Raw genomic sequence first — 25,117 nt, forward strand, 5'->3', positions numbered from 1 at the left:
GCACCATGTAACTGTTGGGATTAGTTTTTTCACTCACTGAAAAGTTTATCTATAACATATATAAGCATATAACATATATAACTACATGTATAAGCAGTTCATTCCTCTTTGCTGGGTAATCATCCATATTTGTATATATCTTACCTTAGCTGTTGATAGTTGAAGGACATGAGGCTTATTTCCTGTTCTGAACTGCTCCAAATAAAACTGCTCTTGAGATTTGTGTATAGATTTGTGTGACTTGTTCTTTCTCTGGGAATTTATCTCCCAGAATATAACTGTCGAGTTGTATAGTAGTTGCATATTTTGTTTTTCAGTAAAATATCACACTTTTTCCCACAGTAACGGTACCATTTTCATCCTGAGAGTGTATGAGGATCTGATTTCTCTACATCTTTCCAGCATTTAGAGTTCTCCATTTTTATTTTAACCATTTTGATAATCTGTATAGTGCTATATTATTGCAACCTTATGTTTCTCCAGTGACCAGTGAGTGATGCTGAACGTTTTTCTGTGTGTGTATTTGTTGTGTATGTCTTCTTTGGTGAAGTATGTTTGATTACTGTTAGCTTTTGAGTGTATATATATATATATATTTTGGACAGGGTTTCTCTGTGGTTTTGGAGCCTGTCCTGGAACTAGCTCTTGTAGACCAGGCTGGTCTCGAACTCACAGAGATCCGCCTGCCTCTGCCTCCCAAGTGCTGGGATTAAAGACGTGCGCCACCACCGCCCGGCCATATATTCTTTTCATAGTCCTTTATTATTACATATGTACTTTCCCTCTGGGTTATACCTTGCCTTTTCATTCTCTTTCTTTTTTTAACTTTTATTTAAATTGTGTGTGTGTGTGTGTGTGTGTGTGTGTGTGTGTGTGTGTGTGTGTGTGTGTAAGTCTATCTGTGTAGTGCTATAGGAAGGTGAAGAACAGAGACCTGGGATCTCCTGGAACTGAAGTTACAAGCAGTTGTGAGCCACCATGTAGGATGTTGGAATTCAAACTCAGGTCCTGTGGAAGAGCAGCCAGAGCTCTTAATCCCTGAGCCAATTTACCAGCCCCGGTTTGTTTTCTTAACAGTATCTTTTGCAAACAAACATTTTAAATTTTGGTAGAGTTCAGTTGAGGTTTTAGTATTAAAGAATTCTGTCTTACTTTAGATTCTGAAGATCTGGCTGGTTCTGTTTTGCTTGTCTGTTTGTCTGTTTGTTTTGGTAACTGTTTCATAATTGTAGGACGGAGTATATAGTTCAGTGGTAGAGTACTGGGCTAGTATTGCGAGGCCTTGGGCTCCACCCCAGTCCTGACCCCTCCCCGACTCCTTCCAGAATGTTTATATAGTTTTATGTGTAAGTTGATGTTCTTTTTGGAGCTGTTTAAAATTATGATAAATTTACTACTTTAGCTAGTAGTGCTCAGTTCCAGCAGCATTAAGTGCATGTGTAGTTTGTGCAGCTATCACCGCTGTCTCACCCTGGACAACCCTGACCATTAACTCTGTCCAGTTCAGGGCTGCTCTGAGTGTTTCCATTGTCCAGATCCTTTACCATTCAGTCTCTACTCAGTCAGTGCTTCTCAAACCATCCCAGGAACTTTTAGACTCTGCAGTGACATTTTAGTAAAATCCAAACTAATGTACTTATGTATAAAATTTTAAGAAAAGTTTATAGATATTTTTGTTACATTGTGTACTTGCCACAGACTAGAGGAAGAAAGAAATGGAGTAAAACTCAAATATATTAGTGTTGGGGGAGGCTGCTAGTTTGTTTCCAACCACCCTAACTCTAAGTAATCACATAGAAACTATGCCATTTAAATCACTATCTGGCCAATCACTTAAGCATATTGCTAGCTAGCTCTTATATCTTAAAATAACATAAGGAGATCAAGGGGATTCGAATCGGAAAGGAAGGAATCAAACTTTCATTATTTGCAGATGATATTATAGTGTACATTAGTGACCCCAAAAACTACCAAAGAACTCCTACAGCTGATAAATACCTTCAGTGATGTGGCAGGTTACAAGATCAACTCAAAAAAATCAGTAGCCCTACTATACACAAAGGATAGAGAAGCTGAGAGGGAAATCAGCTTTTATTTCCTTTTGTTGTTGTTAAGAAATGTTGTGGAGAAGTTGCCTTCTTAATTTTTTTTAAGTGCTGGGAATCGGACCCAGGGCCATGACCACACAAGGATTGTTCTCTCCCGCTGGCCTCCATCAAGCAACCTTTCTCCATAAAGGACTTTTATTTATTTGTTTGTTATGTGTATGGGTGTTTTGCCTGCATGTATGCGCCATGTATGTGCCTGATGCAAAAACCAGAAGAGAGCATTGGGTCCTCTGGGACTGAAGCCACTATGTGGGTGTGGAAATCGAACCCCGTTCTTTATAAGAGCAGCCAGTGCTCTTCACCACTGAAGCTACTTGAAGCATTTAAGCATTCCAAACGTTTTAAAGTCCTTCTTGGCTCCTCTAAAGTGCTAATAAGGTGTCATAATAAATGTCCTCCTATCTTTGTGTTTATTATGTAGAGAACAAGACTTGAAACATGAGTTCAGACTCCAGCCAAGCTGTGATTACTACTCCTCCCCTTCCCAGCATGCCTCACAAAGAGAGGTATTTTGACCGAATCAATGAAAGTGATCCAGAATACCTTCGAGAGAGGAACATGTCTCCTGATCTACGACAAGATTTCAATATGATGGAGCAGAGGAAGCGAGTTACTCAGATCCTGCAGAGTCCTGTGAGTTGAAATAATCCTAAGGCTTTCTTCCTCTTGAGCCTGTGTATAATGTGATGAGATAGCTTAGACTCCCTTAGATGAAAGAAGGGGTGGAGAAAGTGAGCTTCTGCTTGAAGAAAGAATGGACTCATTTATAAACGTCACGGGAACAAGCTGGGTATTTCATGTGCATGATTTTTTTTTTCAAAATATTTTTATTTATTATGTATACAGTGTTCTGTCTTCATATATGCTTACTCGCCAGAGAGGGCACCAGATCTCATTACAGATGGTTGTGAGCCACCATGTGGTTGCTGGGAATTGAACTCAGGACCTCAGGAAGAGCAGTCAGTGCCCTTAACCTCTGAGCCATCTCTCCAGCCCTCATGTGCATGATTTTGTCTTCCTTTGGACACCTTACCTTCACATTCATAGCAGAAAGGAAAAACTTGAGGATTTTGAGAAGTTCTTCGCTTTGGGAGCCTACTGTTAATATGTGAACACACTCCACATTAACTAGGCTATAAATGTATTATAACTGTAGCGTAAGCAGAAGATTTTGTCAACACAGCAGTTGACTTACATCATCTTGAAGTGATTCGTTCAATTTCTTCCACTGCTTTAGTGGAATTGCACAGATCACATAAAATGAAGGAAAGTGGTAGAATTACTTGATTTAAGAAACAAAATGGATTTATAAGTTTATGCATAATGAAGGTCGAGTGCTAATTCAGGCAGAGTTAGCACACATAGGCACAAGGTATCTAGGTTAGAAGTATATTAGGTTCCAAGCTGCTAAAATAAGCACAGGCCATCCAGCTACCTGATGTGGCCTGGTAAGTCATTTTGTTATGTGCCCTTGTGAATTTAATCACAGGAGTAGAGTCCAAAGCCAAAGGGGAATTTCGTTCTGAGTAATTTTCCTGTACTAGTGGCCTTGATGGAAGCACCGAAAGACAGTTACAAAGCAGTGCAAACTTTGACGGATTTTCTAACTATTGTGCTGCTTTAAAAGAACCCTTTCAAATGGAGCAGAGAGTAGCCGGAGCAATGGTGATGGTGGAGTACTTGTTCAGTGCCTTACTATACTCAAGCCTAAAGAATCTACTAACTATCCAATTGAATATTGTAACTTAGACTGTGAAATCAAGATCAAATTTTGTTCAGGATTATAAAATACTTTTTTTTTTAGTGTCAGTGTCCCAGAGAACCAACCAGTCAATGAAAATTTAAGCAGAAAAAGAACTTATTTCTATGCCAGATTTTTTGTTTTCTGGTATTCCTCCATTAAAGACACAAAACTTTGAGAATATTTCACTTTTATACTATGTATTTCCACTTTTAACTGAAGTTAAAAGCACTCATTTTATTTATACCTGGAGAACTTAAATAACGGGAAAGAACAGGTATAGTGTGTCCTTTGTCTCCCCACTTAAAGTGATTTCACACAGACCCACAACATTTTTATCATGATTATCCTGCACACCTCACTCGAGCTCTTCCTGTTCTCTACTCCTTCCCAACTTCCTGCCATGTATATATGACAGTTTTGCTGCTGTATACACATCAGTATGGGGCCCATGCACCGGAGCAGTCTCTTCCCTCCTGGAGGAGCCCTGAACTGTCAGTTGCTTCTCGGCTTATGATGGGAGCTTGTAAGCCCCTTTCCCTCCACGCTGGAGCACTCGTGCAGACACCCACAGCTACTGTGAGTCCAGAAGACACTGTTTCCCCCAATCCTCTCCAGCCTCTGGCTCCTAACAGTCTTTCTCCCTCCTCCTCCTGGTGTTCTCTGTGCCTTAGGGGCAGGAGGTGTGATAAAGATGTCCTGCTATGACTGAGTCCTCTACAGACGTTGATTCTCTGTACTTCAACTGCTGTGAGTTTCTGCATTAACAGCCATCTACCGCACAAAGAAATTTCTCTGATGAGGACTGAGAGCTGTATTAATCTATAGGTATAGAGAAACACATTTATAGCATAGTTTGATATTATGTTCATTTAGCAAATAGTTAGGTTCATCCTTGGGACTATGAGTTTCATGGATGCTTAGTCAGGTTTACAGAATCAGACATGTATTTCCTTCGTGGCGCAGGCCTTACATACAAATGGAAAGCGCTTGGTTACTTTTCTAACCAGTCTTGCCACTGTTACACCCATGGCATGCCCTGATTTTTTTTTATTTATTTTTATTTTCGAGACAGGGTTTCTCCATAGCTGTTTTGGTTCCGATCCTGGAACTAGCTCTTGTAGACCAGTCTGGCCTCGAACTCACAGAGATCCGCCTGCCTGTAGTAATTTGAGCAGCGGGGCTGCGTCCCCAGCACCAGGGCAGCCTCGCTAGCTTATGCCCCGAAATAATTGCACACAAACTGTATTCTTTTAAACACTGCCTGGCCCATTAGTTTCAGCCTCTTAACCCATTTCTAATAATCTATGTAGCACCACGAGGTGCACTTACCAGGAAAGATTCAGCATGTCTGACCTGGTGGCTAGCTGCATCGAGTCTGCCTCAGAGAGCAGAGCTTTCGTGTCTGCCCAGGAGAGGGGAACATGGCGTCTCTGCTCCAGAGAGCAGAGCTGTCGAGTCTGTCCGAGGCGTCTTATCTCACTTCCTCTTCCTCCCAGCATTCTGTTCTGTTTACTCCTCCCACCTATGTTTTAACCTATGAGGGCCAAGCAGTTTCTTTATTGCTTAACCAATGAAATCAACAGATTGATATATGACACTCCCACCTCACCTGCCTCTGCCTCCCGAGTGCTGGGATTAAAGGCGTGCGCCACCACCTCCCGGCTCCCTGATTTTTTATATAAGTATTGGGGATTAAACTCAGGTCTTCATATTGGCATGGCAGGCACTCTACCAACTGAGCTTTCTTTCTATCCTCTTTAGCTTTTGTTTCTAGCCTTTTTTTGTCTATATTTTATGAAATTTAGTTTATGGTCTTTTTCAACAATGAAAGAAAATAAAACGATTCAAGATTCAGATAAGCTTAACTTCCTAACTTATCATTTTAATCCAAGCATTATATAGAGTATTATTTTAGACTTGTATTTGATGAGAGAGCTGTTCAAAGTGTCATACTTTAGAGGCAAACTAAGTTTTCAAATAGGACTTTAAGTCACAACATTAAATGACTTCTTGAAAATGTTAAACATCTAATGAAGTTGGAATCTTGTTTTTAAAAAAATCACTTATCCTAGTAGTCGATGGACAGTTTTATACAGCTATTACACAGGAACCAACCCTCCATTCAAGGGACAGACTGACAAGACTGTTTTCTAAGTAATAACCCATGGGGTAAATCTCTGCCTTCTTTTACTCAAGTCAAGTTTCTTCCCTTTTACCTAGGAAAATGGGGAAAACAAACTGGTAACTGAGATAAACTAGACGCAGTGCTTCTAGAAAATGCAAGGCCCAGTGTCCTAACCGTGTGCACTCATGCGTGGTAGCATAGGAGGAAAGCTGAGCAGCACAGGTGTAAGACAGGCTTGGACATGGTGGAAGGAACTGTAGAGAGTTGAGAGTGGGCCATAAGGAGATGAAATTCTGAGAGTCCTCCTAGCTAGGAGGTTTAGAAGGAACTCCAAGAAGAAGGCTGCGTTTAAGACAAGTGTTAGATCAAGGGCAAGAATTCCTTAGGAAGAGGAGCAGTGGATGCAGGCCCTTGCATCTGATACAGTACAATGAGTAAGCACACGGAAATGCACGTTGTGAAGAGACCAGGTCCTTAGGTTATAAGGGCAGGCAGATAAAACCAGGAAAGTTATAAGGCACTTGATTGTGCAACTCCTGAAGTCCCAAAGAGCCAACATATTTTCTCATTACTTCCAGTTTAAACCTGTTTTTAAATGTAATACATAATGCGTTTGTGTACAGTGTTGTTTTGAATTGGTGTTCAAATCTTAGCTCATCCATTATTTATTAGGAAACTCACTTAGCTTGCACTTCAGTTTCCTCACTGGTAAATAAGGAAATTACGCATTTGCTGTGAAAACAAAATGAAGCAGCTAAAGTATGTAATAGGGTGCCTAGTACACTGTGGCCATGTGTTTTGTGAGGCTTTATCTAATTATTCTCTCAGTCAAAAATCGGGAGTCAGATAGTGGGGCAAGACCCTGATGATCAGAGAAGCTGAGAAGCCACCAATGACTTCCTCTTTTTTCGTTCCTCCATCCTAAAAGACTGAGATCCTCTCTGAGTCCTGCCTCCCCCCTCTGACTCAAAGCAAGCTTCATTGTCAAAATGAAATCAAAATGTCACACAATAGTTTTATAGAAATTGTATGCATAAATTGCTAAGTTAAAGCACATTTCACTCTTGTGGCAATCCTTTGACAATTATAGTCATGATGTCTTGCTGATAATCTGGTCTTTGAAGTTCTTAAAAGATTCTGTCACTCTGATAGCATTCTGACTTAATTGTACTGTTTATAGAATATCACAATCTCCAGTTCCTCCTTTGTTAATGGTTTTCTGAGGAAGAAGATACCGTTTATGCTGTGGGTTTGTAGGTAAACTTACGTAACTGTTTTGTATATGTGTTGCTGTAGATGTAATAGTTGGCTGTCCCCCGTTAGAAGCCAGGGTGTAACCTTGCCTGCTTATAACCTAGTGTCTCACTGTTTTCTGATGAGTTCTTGCTGCACCAGGGCAGACACTTAGCCCAGTACTCCAGGATTGCTAATGTCCACTAAATAACCTCATTTGCTTTATCCACATCCAACCAAATGCTCTATGCAGCGAGCAGCTCACTCAGCATTTCTGCTCACAGCACGCTTGCTGCCTTATATTTGGTTTCGGCAGTGCACCCCAGGCCAGCTATGGTAAGGTTAAGGAAGAGCCTCTGCCCAAGCGAAAACTTGAGCTTTCAATTTTTATTGCCTTTACTTATTAGCTATGCAGCCTAGGACAAGTCATTGCATACTTTAGGAGTTTTTCATGTGTTCATGTAAGCCAACTACAAATAATTACTTTATTGACATTTGATTGTTGTAAGAATGTGGTTAATGATTCATCTTAAAGACTAAGTACCTTTATTGGTTTCTTTATTGTAATATAGAGCCTTATTATGTTGCTCACACTGGCTGGCCTGGAATTCAGTTTGTACTCCAGGTTGTTCTCAAACTCAACATCCTCCTGCCTCAGCCTTTTAAGTGCTTTTTTAAAGTGTATATCACCTTGCCTGGCTCTTTGAATATTTGAAAGTTGAGTACATTTAGTGAGTTTTCTAAAATGAACCAAAACAGTTTTTATCAGTAGTAATTGTCATAGTTACTGCTGTTTTATGATCTAAGTGGTTATCTGAGCAACCTTCCAAAAACAGAAACTGAATTGTGAATGTATGTGACCAAAACTTAAATCTTTAGCTGTAAAAAAAATTATATTGATGTATTATCAACTATATGAAAAGGTTAGGCTATGTTTATTTACATTAAAAATAGCTTTCTTTATAATACAGAGAAGCCATTTGGTTTTAAAGAGCACACTCATCCTTGACTTCAGAAGGGCTTTTACAGCCTCCCATGGCTCCACAAATAATTCAAAACTTTAGGGTGGTGCTTATTATGTTATGGGTTCTACGGAAGTGAGAGCCTTTTTATTTCATTTTTTATTATTTTATTATTATTGTTGTTATTATTTTGTTTTGTTTTGTATTTTCAAAGCTGGGTTTCTTTATGTAGCCCTGGCTATCCTGAAACTTGCTTTGTAAGACCAGGCTGGCCTTGAACTCAGAGATCTGCCTGCCTCTGCCTCCCAAGTACTGGGATTAAAGTTATGCACCACCACCAAAATGAGAACATTTTTACCAACAAAAGCCTTTGTCTGTGTCTTTACCCTGCCATTTAATACCTGTGTGACTTTGGAAAACCTTGTGAAGCTGTACCATCTCTGCAGAGATTTTTATCAGTTTAACAAATATGTGTAACTTCTTGAGCAGCAAGTTGCTCTTTAATCTTGAAGTTAATATATATATATGTATATATATAATCAGTACACTGAGCAGGTTTTCCTGACTCGTGTGTTCGTTGGAGGATTAGATAAATTTTAATCCAGTTGTAGCAAATGTATGCAACTTTACAGTGTGCACGTAGTACCATAACCTCATTCCTGTTCTTACCATCCTCCCTGGGCTTAGTTTTCTCATCAGGTTGACTTTCCTTGCCTATGTTTACATTGTTTTATTTTTGTTCATTTTAATCTATTGGAAGCTACCTTAAAGGCTTCCTGGGAGAATATGAGACCAAGGACACTAAATAAAATCGACTGTGTCCCTTTCTCACAGCTGATGTATAGAATGAGTGATATATATCGTAGGTACTATTTTTTAAATGAATCAAAGAATATTAATTATAGCTGCTTTAAGCTGAGGAATGTTTAAATGGTTTTATTTTAAAGGGAAGATACAATTTTACAGATTGTAGCAGATTGGCCATGTGTCCAGATTTTTTCTATAGTGTATAAAGATGAATGAGGCTGTCTGGAGCTGCTTTTCCTTGCAGCCGTCAGCGTGGTAAAATACTTACTTTACTCATCTTTATAAGGGTATCAATTTGTCTTACACACAGCTCATATATTTTATCCATGGGGTCTTATCCATGGAAATAGTTTTCTAATAAATGTAATATGTCTTAGAGGATTTTTATAGGATAATTGATCTGGTTTCAGTCATATATTTAAATACAATTTTGTGTTTTTACTTTTTAGTTTCTTTTGAGACAGGGTTTTTCTGTGGCTTTGGAGCCTATACTGGAACTCACTCTGTAGACCAGGTTGGCCTCGAACTCCCAGAGACCTGCCTGCCTCTGCCTCCTGAGTGCTATGATTAAAGGTGTACACTACCACTACCTGACTGTGTTTTTACAATTTTTATAATTGTACTGATGATTTATATTTAACAAGCCTTAAATCTATAATGGAAAAAAAATGTTTTCATGGACTCAGGATTATAATATAAATATAAGCTGTTTCATGGCCTCAGGATTCTAATCTGGTCATTTTTAGCAGTTTTTTAATTAATAATTCAAATATCCACTTGCCTTTTTATCAGAAAGCATAGCTTCTTCCTTTTGGCTTTTGTATTTTCCCTAAATCATCCCAAGAACTTCAAACTGTCTACCATCCAGACGGTATCCATTAAGTACATGGCCTGTGTGGGTGAGAGTAGGTCTTTCACCTTATCTCCTCTGTGCACTCTGCCCGCCACTGCTGAGAGAGCGGGAAAATCGTTTCCCCTAAAAAGCGGGAGCTGCTGTGGGTTTGCCTATAACCCAGATCCTGGTGTGGCCCCTGTGATACAGCAGGAAGGACGACCCTCTTCCTGGTGTGGCCCCCGTGGTGCAGCAGGAAGGATGGCCGACCCTCTTCCTGGGCTGAGTTGAGCTCAAGGTGACTCAACTTGTTCAGGCATGTCTGAGCTTAAGAATGTCCAATATTTTTCTTCCTTAAGAGTTTCTTGCTCTTTCTAGTGTCTTATTATTTTTTTGTTTCATATTTGATTTTCCACTGCATAGGAAAAAACCCTCAGAAGAGGTTTGGGAGAAAGTGTTTATACATGTAAACAACAAGTTCCATGTGAGATGCCTGTGCTCAGACAGTTGTTTTGTGTATTACAGGCCTTTCGGGAAGACCTGGAATGCCTCATCCAAGAACAGATGAAGAAAGGCCACAACCCAACTGGTTTACTAGCCTTACAGCAGATTGCCGATTACATCATGACCAACTCTTTCTCAGGCTTTTCTTCTCCTTCCCTGAGTATGTCAACTGTGATTTTGTTTTCTCTGCAGTGGAACACTACTGTCCAGCTACTTATTCTGTTCAGATTCAGCCCTTAAGTGTATAGCATAGAGCTAGGTCTGGTGGCACAAGCCTACCGTGACTCCTCTGGAGGGGAAGCAAAGAGTCATAATATCAAGGACATAATATCAAAGACAAGGTAAATTAATGAGGACCCTCAAAAGTAGGGGGGGAAGGTCTGAGTATGTGGTTCAGTGGTCAGTGCACAGGCACAAGGCCATAGGTTCAAGCACCAATACCTTCTAAACGTTAATAACATCTGACACTTAGAGCAGCAGCATATTATAAGACAATCCCTACCCCAGATGGATGTGTTGAAATAGCCCTGGAGACCACTGGAGTGGTTATATTGCTTTATTTGGCTCACAGTGTCAGAGCAGCTGTTCACAGCACTGGGAGCAGAGAGAGCAGAGTGGACCTGTCCGTGTGGTCTTCTTCTCACCAGCCAGCCCCTGCCAAAGGCTGGACAGTGTTCACAACAGGGCACAAACTGGGGACCAGGCGTCCAACACATAATCCTGTAGTGGACATTTCAGATCCAAACATAACAGTAACTGTAGAGGGAAAAGTTAAAAAGCCATTCACAAGAAATCATGTGTTACTCTTCCCTGTGTCCCCATGCTATGAGCTGAGAGTTGGAGTTGATTATTGCCTTAAGAAGACTGAAGGAACCCTTGACAGAAAGAAGAAGATCAGTTAGAGAGCTTTGTGTAAAGCAGTGGGTCTTTCTTCATTCCAAGAGCTGCATTTTGTGTCCCTGAACTCCCTCGAGGACAACGACCCATTGGCTGAATACTCTGGTCTGTGATTGTGTTCAGAATTGCTTCAGTGAAAGGCAGATGTGCAGGCCACAGAGAGCTAGTGAGCATTGCTTCATGGACAACTGGAGATAGGGGCCTTCATTTGCTCTTTCTTTTATCTGTGCCCTTTTTTCTCTTTCTTTCGTCAATAGAGGGCTCTAAGGATTTTTTGATTCAGGTATTTTCCAAACACTTGAGGCATGATAGTAGGAGAGTGCCAGGCAGGGGTGTTTGTAGAACCAGATGCACCACTGCCTCAGGCCTGGGTCCTGGGATCGCAGTCTAGGGAAAGGAAGTGAGTCAGAGTGAAAAGACCCTTCACTGTCAGACCCAAGACTGCTGCCAGCCCAGAAAGTGCAAACCCATGTGAAGAAAGAATTCTAGCTGATGGTCTGAGTGAGTGCCAGGGAAGGAAAAGAAACTAAAGTCAGATCATTTAAAGACCGTGAAGGAATCTCAATGAGAAATATAAATACCTGGATTAGATATGTGGTTGCAGATATATGAGGGAGGAAAACAGGGAGAACAGAGCTGAGAACCAAAGGGAGCTTAGTGGCAGGCCTGACGTGCTGGGGAGGAGCGTGTGAGTCACCTAGTGGCTTCTGAGAAGCAGTCTTCCAGCAGAAACAGAAATGCACAGCTCGAGCTATTTTTAAGCACTCTTTAACAGTGGACATTTGTACCAAGCACTGTTTTAGGGACAAGGACTACACTAGCAAGATTCTTTTTCTCTTGGACTGTGAAAATCCACTATACAAAGATGATCAGACTGTAGAGAGTGCCATGCAGAGAATTACAGTGTGATTATGTGCTGGCGGCGTCTGGCTCATACGAAGATAAGGTCATCAGAGACAACCTCTTAGAGGAGGTCACATTTAAACTGATGCTTGAAGAGTAAGGTGTATGGTATGTCTTAAGATGGAAAGAAAATATCCAAGCCCTGGAACCTGGTAAATGTGCCGAGTGGGAAAGAAAGGAAGGAAGGAAGGAGGGAAGGAAGGAAGGAAGGAAGGAAGGAAGGAAGGAAGGAAGGAAGGAAGGAAGGAAGGAAAGAAAAACAGGTAAGTTTGAGCTCTTCATAGCCTGCTTGTTCTCTTAGGAGACAAATAGAACAGAATGAGATGACAGCGCAGGCAGGCAGTGTTATTTAAGTGTGGCGGTAGGATGGCTGGGCGTCAGTTGTCATCACCAGGCTTGAACGTTCGAATCTTGTTCCCACTTGTGGGAAGACATTTTTAAACTGGAGAGTGATTTTTCAAAGCCCCACTAGATTCTCTGAGCAGAAATGGATCTGAAGATTTTATAGGGTTAATAAGAAAAGTAGGAAGGGCCGGAGTTTAAGATCCAGTTTTGCTTGAAAAATGAAAGAAGTACAACTTGTGGCATGTTTGCTCTAAGTTGTTGAGCTGTGACAGGTGAGAGCTCAGCAGAAAGTCTTGGCAGGTGGATACAGAGAAGAATTACCCAGGAGCCTCTGCACATGGCTTCTCAGAAGATGCAGAGGTGGAGTGGGAGTCCAAAGGGGAAATCTAGAAGTTCTAAAGGCCAGCAGGAGACTCTCCCCTCGGAGCATCCTAGGGTCCACATCAGGAACACGCATTGGAGTTGTTGATGCCAAGCAGGGCAGCAGGAAAGCCATATGTAACCTGGGAGTGTCGAGAAGTGGAAATGATCAATTTGGAAAATTTTTTTTGTGATTGTGTGAAAACAAGCTAAGTTACTTTGGGAGTAGAAAAAGAGTAAAGAATAAAATAATGATGACTATAAAATTTTATTTAAAAGTAAAGGTTTTTTTTGGTTTTTCTTTTTTTTTTTAATATTTTTATGGTTTATTTAACTTTATTTCATGTGCATTGGTGTGAAGTGTCAGATCTTAGAGTTACAGACAGTTGTGAGCTGCCATGTGGGTGCTGGGAATTGAACCCGGGTCCTCTGGAAGAGCAGTCAGTGCTCTTAACCACTGAGCCATCTCTCCAGCCCCTTTTTTTGGTTTTTCTAGACAGGGTTTCTTTGTAGTTTTGGAGCCTGTCCTGGAACTAGCTCTTGTAGACCAGGCTGGTCTCGAACTCACAGAGATCCGCCTGCCTCTGCCTCCCAAGTGCTGGGATTAAAGGCGTGCGCCACTACCGCCCTCCTAAAAGTAAAGTATTTTAGTGGCTGTGGTGGAACATCATTTGTTCCCAGCACTTGGGAAGCAGAAGCAGGCAATTCTCTTGAGTTCTAGGCTAGCCTGGTCTACATAGCAAGTTCCAGGCCAGCCAAGGTTACATAGTAAGGCCCTGTCGTCTAAGAAAAATAAAATAACTGGGTGGTGGTGGAGCACACCTTTAATCCCAGCACTTGGAAGGCAGAGGCAAACCGATCTCTTTGAGTTTGAGGCCAACCTGGTCTACAGAGCAAATTCCAGGACAGGATCAAAAGCTACACAGAGACACCCTGTCTCGAAAACAAAAAAAGAAGGGAGGGAGGGAGGAAATAACAAAAAGGAGTAAAGACTGTTAATAATTGAGTTTGTCCAAATTGTACTGTTGTCAACACTAGAGAAATAAAGAGAAGACAGGAAGAAAAGTGAGACAAAATAAAATCGCTTTTGGATTTTGTCTTCTGAGACTGAGTTGTAAGTGACGTGAGAGTAGAGAAGAGGCTTCTGAAGGTGGGGGTGTCTGGGGGAGAGGCTGGGCAGGAAGAAGGGGTCAAAAGAGCAAAAACCAATTCTGTTTATATGTTACTCTGCCACAGGCCATTAGAAATAGCAGAACGGAGAAGGAGGGGGGTACCTGGTCAGAGATGAAGATGACCTCGCAAAATAATAGCAGAGAGAGTATAAAATGTTTTTACAGGAAGACATAAAGTAAGGCAGGAGTGTAACAGAAGTCTGAGCTCGGGGCACGAACCACATTGGAGGAAGGTGGGAGAAGAGAACTTAGACTAGGAGGAAAGGGAGCCAGGCAGGAGTCAGCACAGCATCCTGGGCCTGGGGACAGACTCTAGGGAGGAGGAGGGAGCCCCGAAAGGTCAACAGTGAGCTGGACGCCAGCTGTAACAGCTGGGCTTGGGAGTTAGAGGAAGGCCAAAGTCAGGCAACTATTTGCTTGCATTTTTTTTCCATTTTAGATGTTCTTATATTTGAATATGTCAAAAGAGATATTAGAACTCTTTCTATTGATGTCTTTTCATTATAAGGTAAGAAATAGCTGTGTTTTGTTTCTTTAGTAGCATTTTTACCTTTGGGGTCATCTCCCATCTTCTCCCAGCGATATGACTGGCAGTTGCTGACTCACAGGAACTAGGTGAAGTACCCTCACCACATCATCAGCGAAGATGACAGCCCTTGTTTTTGCTCTCAGTACCCTGCTCTGGAAGGAGGCTGAACTAATAAACTGTTGTGTGCGCTGATAAATTTCAGGCTGTTTGCAAAGCTGGAATCAACAACACATGGGCTGCTTGCTGGGACCTAATTGCTAGGTTAAAGAATTGTTTGACTCAGATCTCGCACTGTTTCCACCTAGGTCTTGGCATGGTCACACCTATTAATGACCTTCCTGGTGCAGATACATCCTCCTATGTGAAGGGAGAGAAACTCACTCGTTGCAAACTGGCCAGCCTGTACAGACTCACAGACTTGTTCGGATGGGCACACCTGGCAAATACATACATCTCAGTGAGTACTTTTGGTTCCTTTTTCTGAAATGCCAGCTAGATGCTAACTGTGATCTCTCATCTTCAGACTTAATGATCAGGTAACCCTTAACTCCAAGGAAGAAACTAATCCCCAGCTTTCTCTTCCCTTCCTCTCACCTGTGAAGTTCCCTTGTGCTCCAGCTGTAGAGCCTACCCCAGAAGTGCAGATCATCCCTTTCCAGGGTCTGTAGCTGAGCCTCGGTGGCACTAAGAAGCCCTTGGGGCAGGGAAAGCAGAGGACAGGAAGGGTCCCTCCCTGGTGTTTGTAATCTTTAAGTACACTTTTCCTTATTTGCATACAGACAAGCACTGGCGGTCAGGAACCACATGTGAGAGAGCATTAGATCCTTGTTTCCTAAGCCTGAGCCAGAAATGACGTGAGAGTAAAAGAGAGGCTTCCGGGGGGGGGGGGGGGGGGGGGGCACGACAACAACGACTAGGCAGGAAGAAGGAGAAGAGAGCAATGAAACCTATACTTCATAAACTAATAAACCAATGGGTGAATAAATGAAGGAAGGCACTTTTCCTGTTCGCTGCCATCTGTTTTCACTTTGCCACACTTGGATGAATGGCACCGTTGGAATAGAAACCACTGAGCTACCGTGATGGAAACAGTAGACGGCTACTCCGCGGGCCACCCCAGGCTTGTTTCTTCCGGTCGTTCTTGGTTTCCCCACATCAGCTCTTACCTTGACTCCTTCGCAGGAGGAGCTTTTCCCTCCAGACCCCTGTGCATTGGAAACCTAATTGTAGCCATGCTCATGCTGTGGTACAGGTGCCGCAGAGTAAGTCCTGTGTTTTCTTTCTTCCAGGTGCGAATCAGTAAGGAGCAAGACCACATTATCATCATTCCCAGGGGCCTCTCTTTTTCTGAAGCTACAGCCTCTACTCTGGTATTGTTCTCATTCCTCTGTTACTTTTTCTGGATACCCTTGTTTTTAATATAAATTTCAGAATCGAAGAAAACTCAGATGATTGAGAACGTTACTTTTTCTGGATACCCTTGTTTTTAATATAAATTTCAGAATCGAAGAAAACTCAGATGATTGAGAACATTAGTAGACTGAGTTAGAATTACCTTACCTGACTTTCCTTTTCTGAGACAGCAGTTTCACTAGGTAGTCCTGGTTGACCTCAAATTCACAGAACCCTGCCTGCCAAGTGTGGGATTAAAGGTATGTACCACCACACCTGGCCCTACTTGTATTTTAAATACTGTCTGACTTGTATACATGGAAAAAAATTCCAAAAAAGGTCAAAATATAGTCCACAGGTCGATTTAAACAGTTTAGTTGGTGTGAGGATGGCCTCTACCCTGCATTCCCTTTTCTCTGTGATTGCATGGCCAGCTGCTGCCGTGGGCCTCGAAAACCACTGGAATCATGCTAGTCCCGGTGCTGTAGTGTAAACAAATGGCCATTTCCAGCCAGTTACAGCAAATGCTAGACTTTGTCCAAACCTCCATGTCCTGGAATCTGTGCTTCTTGCTATCTAAATGCTAGCTTTTGTTACATAGTACTTATTTTAGAAATAAAATTTTAAAGGAACAAAGCTATACCCTTTCTTTTACAAATTGTTTCTGGCTGCCTTTGTTCTGTGTGACGAGTTCAGTTGTTGAAATAGAGGACCCATCACATCTAAAACACTATCTGGACAAACTTGCCCCACCCTGGGTCAGCTGTGGGATATAGATGAAATTTTGTATAAATATATCAATTAAATATATCTTTCTGATTTTTCCAGGTGAAAGTCAATATAATAGGAGAAGTGGTTGACCAGGGAAGTACTAACTTGAAAATTGACCATACAGGATTCAGCCCCCATGCTGCAGTCTATTCAACACGTCCTGATGTGAAGTGTGTGATACACATTCACACCCTTGCCACTGCCGCTGTAAGTCAGCCGTGTGCTCAACCAGAATGACTAGAGAAAGCACAGTTTTCACAATTTTCCCAGCATGGTGCTTCCCAGTGTGTCTTCTGTCACCCTACTAGCTCCTGTACATTTCCACAGCAACAGGTTCTTAGAACCAAATGCTACTGCTCTAGGAAACACTTGCAGAAATAAGTGTGGGTTTAAAAACTAAGCAGTTTAGGGCTGGAGAGGTGGCTCAGCAGTTAAGAGCACTGGCTGCTCTTCCAGAGGACCTGGGTTTAGCTCCCAGCACCCACACGGCAGCTCACCACTGTCTGTAACTCCAGCTTCAGGAGTTCTGACACCTTCATATAGATACACATGCCAGCAAAACACCTATGCATGTAAAACAAAATAAATAATAAAAACCTTAAAACTCAGCAGTTTAATAATTGGGTCAGTGCGGATTTGAGGAGAGAACATCTTCCACAATATTTGACGTGCACTTGAATTAGTGTTCTGTCCCTTCAACTCGCCCCCTTCTCTTTCTAGAAGTTAGAATTAGAGTGGGAGGTGGGCTGCACTGTAGTGGCAAGTACTGCATCACCCCAGTGCTTTGCTTCCTGGGCTCCTTAAGAACCATGTTCCAATCTGTGCACAATAACTAAATGTGTAATCTTGGATCCAATCAATAGGTGTCCTCCATGAAGTGTGGGATCCTTCCAATTTCCCAAGAGTCCCTTATCCTGGGAGATGTAGCCTATTATGACTACCAGGGATCCCTTGATGAAGAAGAGGAAAGAATTGAACTTCAGAAAGTTTTAGGTCCCAGCTGTAAGGTATGTAGTAGTCTATCCCAGGGGCTTTTGTTGTTACTGCTGCTGCTCTTGGTCAAGCACCATGAGCCGTGCAGTTCAAGTGTGCTCTGGGCCTCTACTTTAGGTGCTGGTACTCAGGAACCATGGCGTGGTGGCACTTGGAGAGACCCTTGAGGAGGCTTTCCATTACATTTTTAATGTGCAGATGGCCTGTGAAATTCAGGTAGGAGACGGTCATTTCCTTTTATTGCTTTACATTTGCCAGATGAGTTGAGTTTTGTGTTTATTTTCAAAGCCCTATTGGCCAGTGGCTTCTTTTAATAGAAATTCTCCTCTATTTTGATAACGAAGCTTGTCAACTCAGTTATCCTTTGAAGTAAAAAAAAAAAAAGGAAAAGAAATTAAAATTCACATGCCCACAATCTCAGAGCCTGGCAAACATCATTTTGCCTACAGTCTTACTTTGTTTCTCCTCTAGTGATGGTGCTGGCCAAGTAACAGAGGTGCCTGCAAATCAAGAGCTGGGTTATGAACTCATGTGGTTAGCAGCCACCTAACCTCTGTGTTACAATAGCACACTGGATGTTTATTTCCCGCTTTCCTCAGAGATGCTGAGCATATGCAGAAGCTCTAATATCCCTCTTAAAGTCAAGCAGACTCACATGAAGTAAATAACAGTCAACACCTGTTTCTGCTAACTTGAGGAGACATAATCTCTCTGTGTAGCCGATACTAGCCTCAGACTTGACATCCTCCTGCCATAGCCTCTAAAGTTAAAACTTCAAGAATGTGCTACCAGGCTGAGTCTTTGTCTACTATCTCTAAGTCGTCTTGTCCAACCTCTTTAAGGTCCTTCTCAAGTGGGCTGTAAGAAGCTTAACGAAGATAATGAGCGTTACCCTCTGATTAACTGTCCTTAAGTGTGAAGTATGGGGTCCCGGCAGGCATTGTTCCAGGTGGACGGGAAAGGTTTTGCCGCTGCTGCCTGCACAAGAGCATGAGCGTGGCTCTTACTTGTTAGTAGCAGCTGATGCGTCTTGTGAACTGTTGCCCAAATGCAATTGTGGCTTTTGGACAGTAAGATCCTTGTCACTGTCTTCAATTTCCATATCTGTGTTTCACCACTGATTACAGGTGCGGGCCATAGCAGGAGCAGGAGGAGTAGACAATCTGCTCATACTGGATCTTCAGAAGTATAAAGCTTCCACCCATGGTGTAGCCACGTCTGGAGGAGGTGGTGTAAATATGGGTTCCCATCAGAAGTGGAAGACTGGCGAGATTGAGTTTGAAGGACTCATGAGGACCCTGGACAATTTGGTAGGTGAAATTTGAGCCTAGACTTGAGTTTCAGGTCTGAATTCAAGAACAATGGATTCCATCTCCCTTGGTTTAGGACATACTTCTAACTTCTTCAGGACCAGAGCCAGAGGCTACAAAGGCACTACAGTGTAATTTCACTGCAGTTTTAAGAATCAGGCAGTGAGATACACAGATATTTCCCTTTCCCCCATGAACATGCTGTGATTAATTATAGTCACCACATTATAGAATATATTCCCCTTTTAAAAATTTTTGTGTGTGTGTGTGTGTGTTTTACCTGCATGCATGTCTGTGTGTGATGTGTATGCCTGGTGCCTGTAGAGGTCAGAAGAGAGCACTGGATCTCCTAGTTAGAGTTAGTGAGCTATAACCTGTGGGTGCTGAGAATGGAACCTGTGTCCTCTGAAAGAGCAGCCAGTGCTCTTGACCACTGAGGCATCTTTCCAGCCCCTACAGCATATTCTTGAATTGAATCCTACATGATTAAAGGTTGTAATTTTGGACCAGTGTCCTCTGTCCTCTGGTAACCACCACTTAATTGCATCTATGAACTCAACGTTTTTAGATTGCAAATGTAGGTGTGTCCATATGGTATTTGTTTTTTGATGTCTGAGTTACTTCAGTTACCATAATGTCCTCTAAGTTCAAATTGCCACCAATGCCAAAATTTCCCTTCCTTTAGCAGGCTGTGTAGCTTTCCACTATGCCTAGTCCACGGTTTCCTTTCTTTTACCCTACATTTTATGTGTGGTTTTGTTTGTTGTTAAAAGGAGCTCAGGTAAAGTTTTATTAAAGGAAAACTTTTCTGGTTTACTTTTCACCAGTCTGTTCTGGCATACTAATATTATTAAAATAATATCATAATCACGCGATAGCCAGTGTGCATATTCTGTAGTATTTTCCACATGCTGTGCCCAATTCAATGCTATTGCCACTGTAGTGACAGACAAAAGTTTTAGCCAACATGGCATAGCATTTTATTTCAGATTTCCTCAAAGCTGGGCAGGTTGTTGGTGAGGATAACCAATTTCGCTTTGCCCTATCTGGTCGTCTTTAAAGTCTGTTTGTATCCCAGCATGTACTTACCACTTCTTATAACAAGTTGGAGTCTAAAGTTGATAGGCTCCAGAGATTTTCTCTTTGTCTTGAGGCCACCATTTTCCTGCCTTAGGTGTGGGACAGTCCCCAACCAAGATCAGTCACCAAGATGGCCGGAAAGTGAGAAAGGCTGATGTGTGTTTTATTGAGACATAAATGAATTCACAAAGCTCAAAAATTTACAGAAGTTTACACAACAGAAGACTGTCCCTTTCCAAAGCAAACCCCTGTTAGTAAACTTGCTCACCACATTTTCTTCATCCATTCATCTGTTGGTAGACGGGTTGATTCCCTCTCTTAGTTATTGTGACTAATTCTGCAATGACAGTGGGAGTGCAGGGATCCTCACGTGCTGATTTACTTCCTGCAGATCAGCATCACGTAGTGAGGTGCCTGGGCCATGTAGCTATTCTATTTGTACTATGATGAGGAGCCTCCATGCCGCTTCCTTATGGATGTAGTGATTTACAGACCCACAAAACAGTACACAGCAGCATCTGTCTCTTTCTTGTCCTCCCCCAAGACTCGTTTCTTCTGCCTGATAATAAATAGACTCCCTGACAGGTGTGGTTTCATTTGCCCTTTTCATAGACCTGTGCATTTGAGTGTCGTCTTTTGCAGAATATTTATTCAGGTCCTTTGTTTGTGTTTTAATAGGTTGTTCTTGTTACTTGGTTTATTTAGTTCCTTAGACACATTGGATATTAACCCCTTCAAGATCCATGGCTTAGCCGGGTGGTGGTGGCGCACGCCTTTAATCCCAGCACTTGGGAGGCAGAGGCAGGTGGATCTCTGTGAGTTCGAGGCCAGCCTGGTCTACAAGAGCTAGTTCCAGGACAGGAACCAAAAGCTACAGAGAAACCCTGTCTTGAAAAATTTAAAAAAAAAAAAGATCCATGGCTTAGCAGATGTCACCTTAGATTGTTTACCATCTTGATGGAGGGTCAGGAGACAGGTTGTCTTTAGACCTACAAGCAAAGGCTCCCAGCTCTGGTTCCCTATAATCTATCTCATAGCAGGAATGTCTCTGAGTGTCAAGTGTAGAAGTCAGCTGAGTAGAAGTTGGGGCGCCAGCTGTAGACAGTTTCACACACATCTTCAGATGGGCGTCATCTCAGCTCCAGTGCTACATGGAGGCTATGTGCAGCTTATTCTCCCTCCTGTCTTTCAACAGGGACTCTTTGAACCATTTGTTTAAAGATGGAACCTCCAAGTGCTTTGTTGGAACGAGTTTGGTTGATTCAGTGTGGCATTTCCCTCCCACAGGGCTACCGAACAGGCTATGCATACAGGCATCCTCTCGTTCGAGAGAAGCCTCGGCACAAGAGTGATGTGGAGATCCCAGCAACTGTGACTGCTTTCTCCTTTGAGGATGATACTGTGCCTCTCTCTCCTCTCAAGTACATGGCACAGAGACAGCAGCGTGAGAAAACAAGATGGCTGAACTCCCCAAATACGTACATGAAAGTGAATGTGCCGGAAGAGTCTCGGAACGGGGAAACTAGTCCCAGGACCAAAATCACAGTATGCCTCCATTCTGCATAGATGCTTGCCTGATCTCATGAGTGTCCCCATCTGAGCTGTTAGGGAAGTAGGGTGTAAAATAATACCACTGCCATTTGTCAGGGATTAAATGTAAGGCTCTGTTCTAAGCCTCATACATGAATAATCTCACTTTCTTCTACTAAAAAAATGGATTCTCTTTTTCTCCTTTTTTTAGATGAGAAAACCAAAGTTAACTGTTTCTTTATGGTTGAACCAGAGTTTGAATGACAGCAGTGTCTTGAGCCTTCTTCTTACCCACCACATGACCCTGCTGTGTGGCTGGCATTGCCCAGGGCATTAGAACATGAGCACTTGCAACACCAAATTGTGCCATAAATGCCTGAGTCAGTATACATTATATTAGGATTTTTTTTTAAGCATGACCTTGTAGATGATGGAGGTTGAGTTATTTTATCTGTTTTAAACTTTTTGGTTTAGATTTGACTTGTCTTACTATGTATCCCTGGCTGGCTGAACTCACAGAGACCTGCCCCACCTCTGCCTTCTGAATACTGGGACGGTTTGCACCTCAGCCCCAGCTCCACCAAATACTCCTTAGCTACTGAAAATTAGTTCAGCCTTCATATAAGTAAATAACACTCTATATGGAATTATCTAATTCAGTTATCTCCAGGAAAGAGACATAATTAAACTCACAAGTTTCTCAGAATTCATTTCATAATCAGAATTGCCAGTCCGCCACCACTGATCTTACTTAGCCTTCTCTCGGGGTTAGATAGAGTGTAGAGTGAGCGAGAGGAATTCCAGAAGGATCTCTAAACACTGTGGTTCCCATGGTGCTACATGCTTCCGATTATTCACCAAAGGATCCTGATTTAAGTCTTATCCTAATTTCAGCCAAAACTCAAAGACAAAAATCTTTAAAAAAAAAAAAATGTACCTTAAAGACAATCATTGAGTCTTTCTATGACTTCTTGGCTGTTGTCACATAGTAAGTTTCATTTCAAGAGACAGAACTCCAGATGCCAGTTAATGGACAGTCATGCTATCTGTCTGTCTGGGGTAGTTTCCGCATCCTGTTTCCAGCTGTCAGAGGGGAGAGCTTTAGTTAGAAATATGATTAATTACTCATGTGCACTGTAATGGCGTCTGCTTACTCTAAAGTGAGCGCTTCTCTAACAAGCGTGAGATAGGAGCTGGCCACCAAGACACAACTCAGTAACCATGCCCCCTCGGGACCACTCGGCCACTCAGTGTCTGATCGTTCTTTAATGCGGAGCTTCACTCTAGAAACGGTTTTTTCTTTATTCTTTAGTGGATGAAAGCAGAGGACTCCTCTAAAGTTAGCAGTGGAACACCTATCAAAATTGAAGATCCCAATCAGTTTGTTCCTTTAAACACAAACCCAACTGAGGTGCTAGAAAAGAGAAATAAGGTGAGACACGGCTCTTATATCTTTGTCCTGTTTAGGTTAAATCACTAAGGATGGAATCTGGTCACAAGCTTAGGAGATTGAAAATCTAAAAATTAAATTCATTAATTTTAACTTGATCAGATACCTCCAGCTCTATGCTAGTCATCAATGAACAGGCTCTGAGAAAGAAATAGTCAACCTGTTTTTGCTGTAAAGTCCTTTATATTAGTGGGAAGTACAATTCTCTCACAGCATAAGACAGTAGGAAACTGAAAACCAAGAGAGTGGAGATTAGTAATAGTTCAGGTGGTGAAAAGAGGCCTTACTTCATGGAGGTGAAAATTTAAGAGACTCTTACTTGGGAATGTCAAACAGTAACCTTTAAGAAAAGAGAAGGCAAAGATCGTCTGCATGGTGACCCCAAGAACTTATTATTTCCGCTCAGATTCGGGAGCAGAACCGCTACGACCTGAAAACTGCAGGACCACAGTCTCAGCTGCTCGCGGGGATTGTCGTGGACAAGCCTCCTTCTGTAAGTGGGAGGCAGGATATGTTGGGTTTTGATCTGCCACATAGGTGCTTTGCTTTTTTTTTTTAACTGAGGTTGCTGTAAGTAAAAATTTAAAAGTCAAAAGAATCTATATAACTTAAAATGCTACCTCCCATCCCCAATTTCCAGAGGCTGAGACTGACTGTTGCTTTAATTGCTCCATGCATTTGCCTTCATGTGTTTAATTAGCTTCTTTCTGAGCCCGGCCCACACCTGTAATCCCAGCTGTGGAGGACAAGAAAGGAGGAATGCAGATGTGGGGACAGCCTGGGCAGCACAGCATGACACCCATCTAAGAAACACTTTATCTGCTTTTCCTTGCCTTATTAGTTTTAAACCTTGACTCATTTTATCAGTTTATCAAATATTATTTATTTCTCACTCAAAGAGAAAAGGTACTGCCATTTATATTGTAGGAATTTATAAATTATGATTTCTAATTTTAGAGATTGGAAAATATGGGGGAAAGTTCATCTTAAAGAAAAGAACAGTGATGACCCTTTTCTGAATGAACATTTAGTTCAGCCTGTCTACAAAATGCTTCCAATCCTTCCCAATCCCTCTAGGGGGTGTGTCATGTTTGATTTCTGTTTGTTTCTTAATAAATCAGCTGTAACTGGAGGTTTCTCTCCCACCCACCAGTTCCCAAATAATCACTCTGAGGCTTAATATTAATTACAAACTGTTTAGCCTATTAGCCCAGGCTTATTATTAACTAGCTGTTACAACTCAAATTAACCCATTTATGTTATTCTGTATTTTACCACAAGGCTCATGACTTGTTATCTCACATCTTGCTTCTCTGGTGGCTACTGGTGTCTACCCCAACTAAGCCTTCTTTCTCCCTGTATTCAGGTTAGCTTTCCCACCTGGGTGTATTCTGCCCTGCCATTGGCCAAAGCAGTTTTATATTAGAATAAAACATATTCACAACTTACAGAAGGGCACCCCACATCAATCATCTTCCAGGGTTTATCTTACTATGTGTTTGCTATTGACCACATGGGTCTTCCCTAGCACATTTCTTTCCTTTCTCACACAGTTCCCACAGAGTACATTGCCACAGCTCTCCCCAGACCTTTTCGCTTGACCCTCAAAGCCACACACAAGAGATTACAAATAAATAACCTTTGTGATGTAGCTCAAAATGAAAATAAGACAACTTCAAATTTAGTAAGAGAAAAGAATAAAGATCGGAATGGGAACTGTACATAGCTGCTAGAGGCCATGCTAAATAAATGAGAAAGAAGACCCAAATAATGAAGTTAGAGCTGAAAAGTGGGATATCAAAATTCAGACAATCATTAAGGAATACTCTGAAAAAAATATATTTTAATAAGTTGTTAAATCTAAAACAAATTGATAAATTTCTATATACCTATGGCTTACCAAAATTGGGCCAAGAGGTTTAAAAAACAAAACAAAACCTCAATTCGTCAATAACACACACGAGGAAGGAGTGGGACCACACTTAGGGTTCTGGAGTCTTTAATAAATTGCACACAGGCAGGGTCACCAGTCAACCAGGGCTGCAGGACGAGGACTCAGGAGGGGCAGAA

General features: G+C 41.9%; 1 protein-coding gene across 9 annotated transcripts in view; it reads left to right on the forward strand.

Moving 5' to 3' along the window:
- Add3 (adducin 3) overlaps positions 1-25,117 on the forward strand; it is a 112,858-nt gene that overhangs the window by 80,910 nt on the left and 6,831 nt on the right. For all 9 annotated transcript variants that reach the window (XM_075974373.1, XM_075974367.1, XM_075974376.1 and 6 more), the window contains 11 exons: positions 2,530-2,741; positions 10,337-10,475; positions 14,827-14,978; positions 15,811-15,891; positions 16,742-16,891; positions 17,548-17,691; positions 17,795-17,893; positions 18,805-18,987; positions 21,355-21,612; positions 22,910-23,029; positions 23,454-23,540. In XM_075974373.1, the coding sequence (XP_075830488.1) occupies positions 2,547-2,741; positions 10,337-10,475; positions 14,827-14,978; positions 15,811-15,891; positions 16,742-16,891; positions 17,548-17,691; positions 17,795-17,893; positions 18,805-18,987; positions 21,355-21,612; positions 22,910-23,029; positions 23,454-23,540 (1,608 nt within the window). In that variant the 5' untranslated portion in view covers positions 2,530-2,546. The remainder of the gene's footprint in view (positions 1-2,529; positions 2,742-10,336; positions 10,476-14,826; positions 14,979-15,810; positions 15,892-16,741; positions 16,892-17,547; positions 17,692-17,794; positions 17,894-18,804; positions 18,988-21,354; positions 21,613-22,909; positions 23,030-23,453; positions 23,541-25,117) is intronic.

This window comes from Microtus pennsylvanicus, chromosome 5 (genome assembly GCF_037038515.1).
Source record: "Microtus pennsylvanicus isolate mMicPen1 chromosome 5, mMicPen1.hap1, whole genome shotgun sequence".
Lineage (NCBI taxonomy): Eukaryota > Metazoa > Chordata > Mammalia > Rodentia > Cricetidae > Microtus > Microtus pennsylvanicus.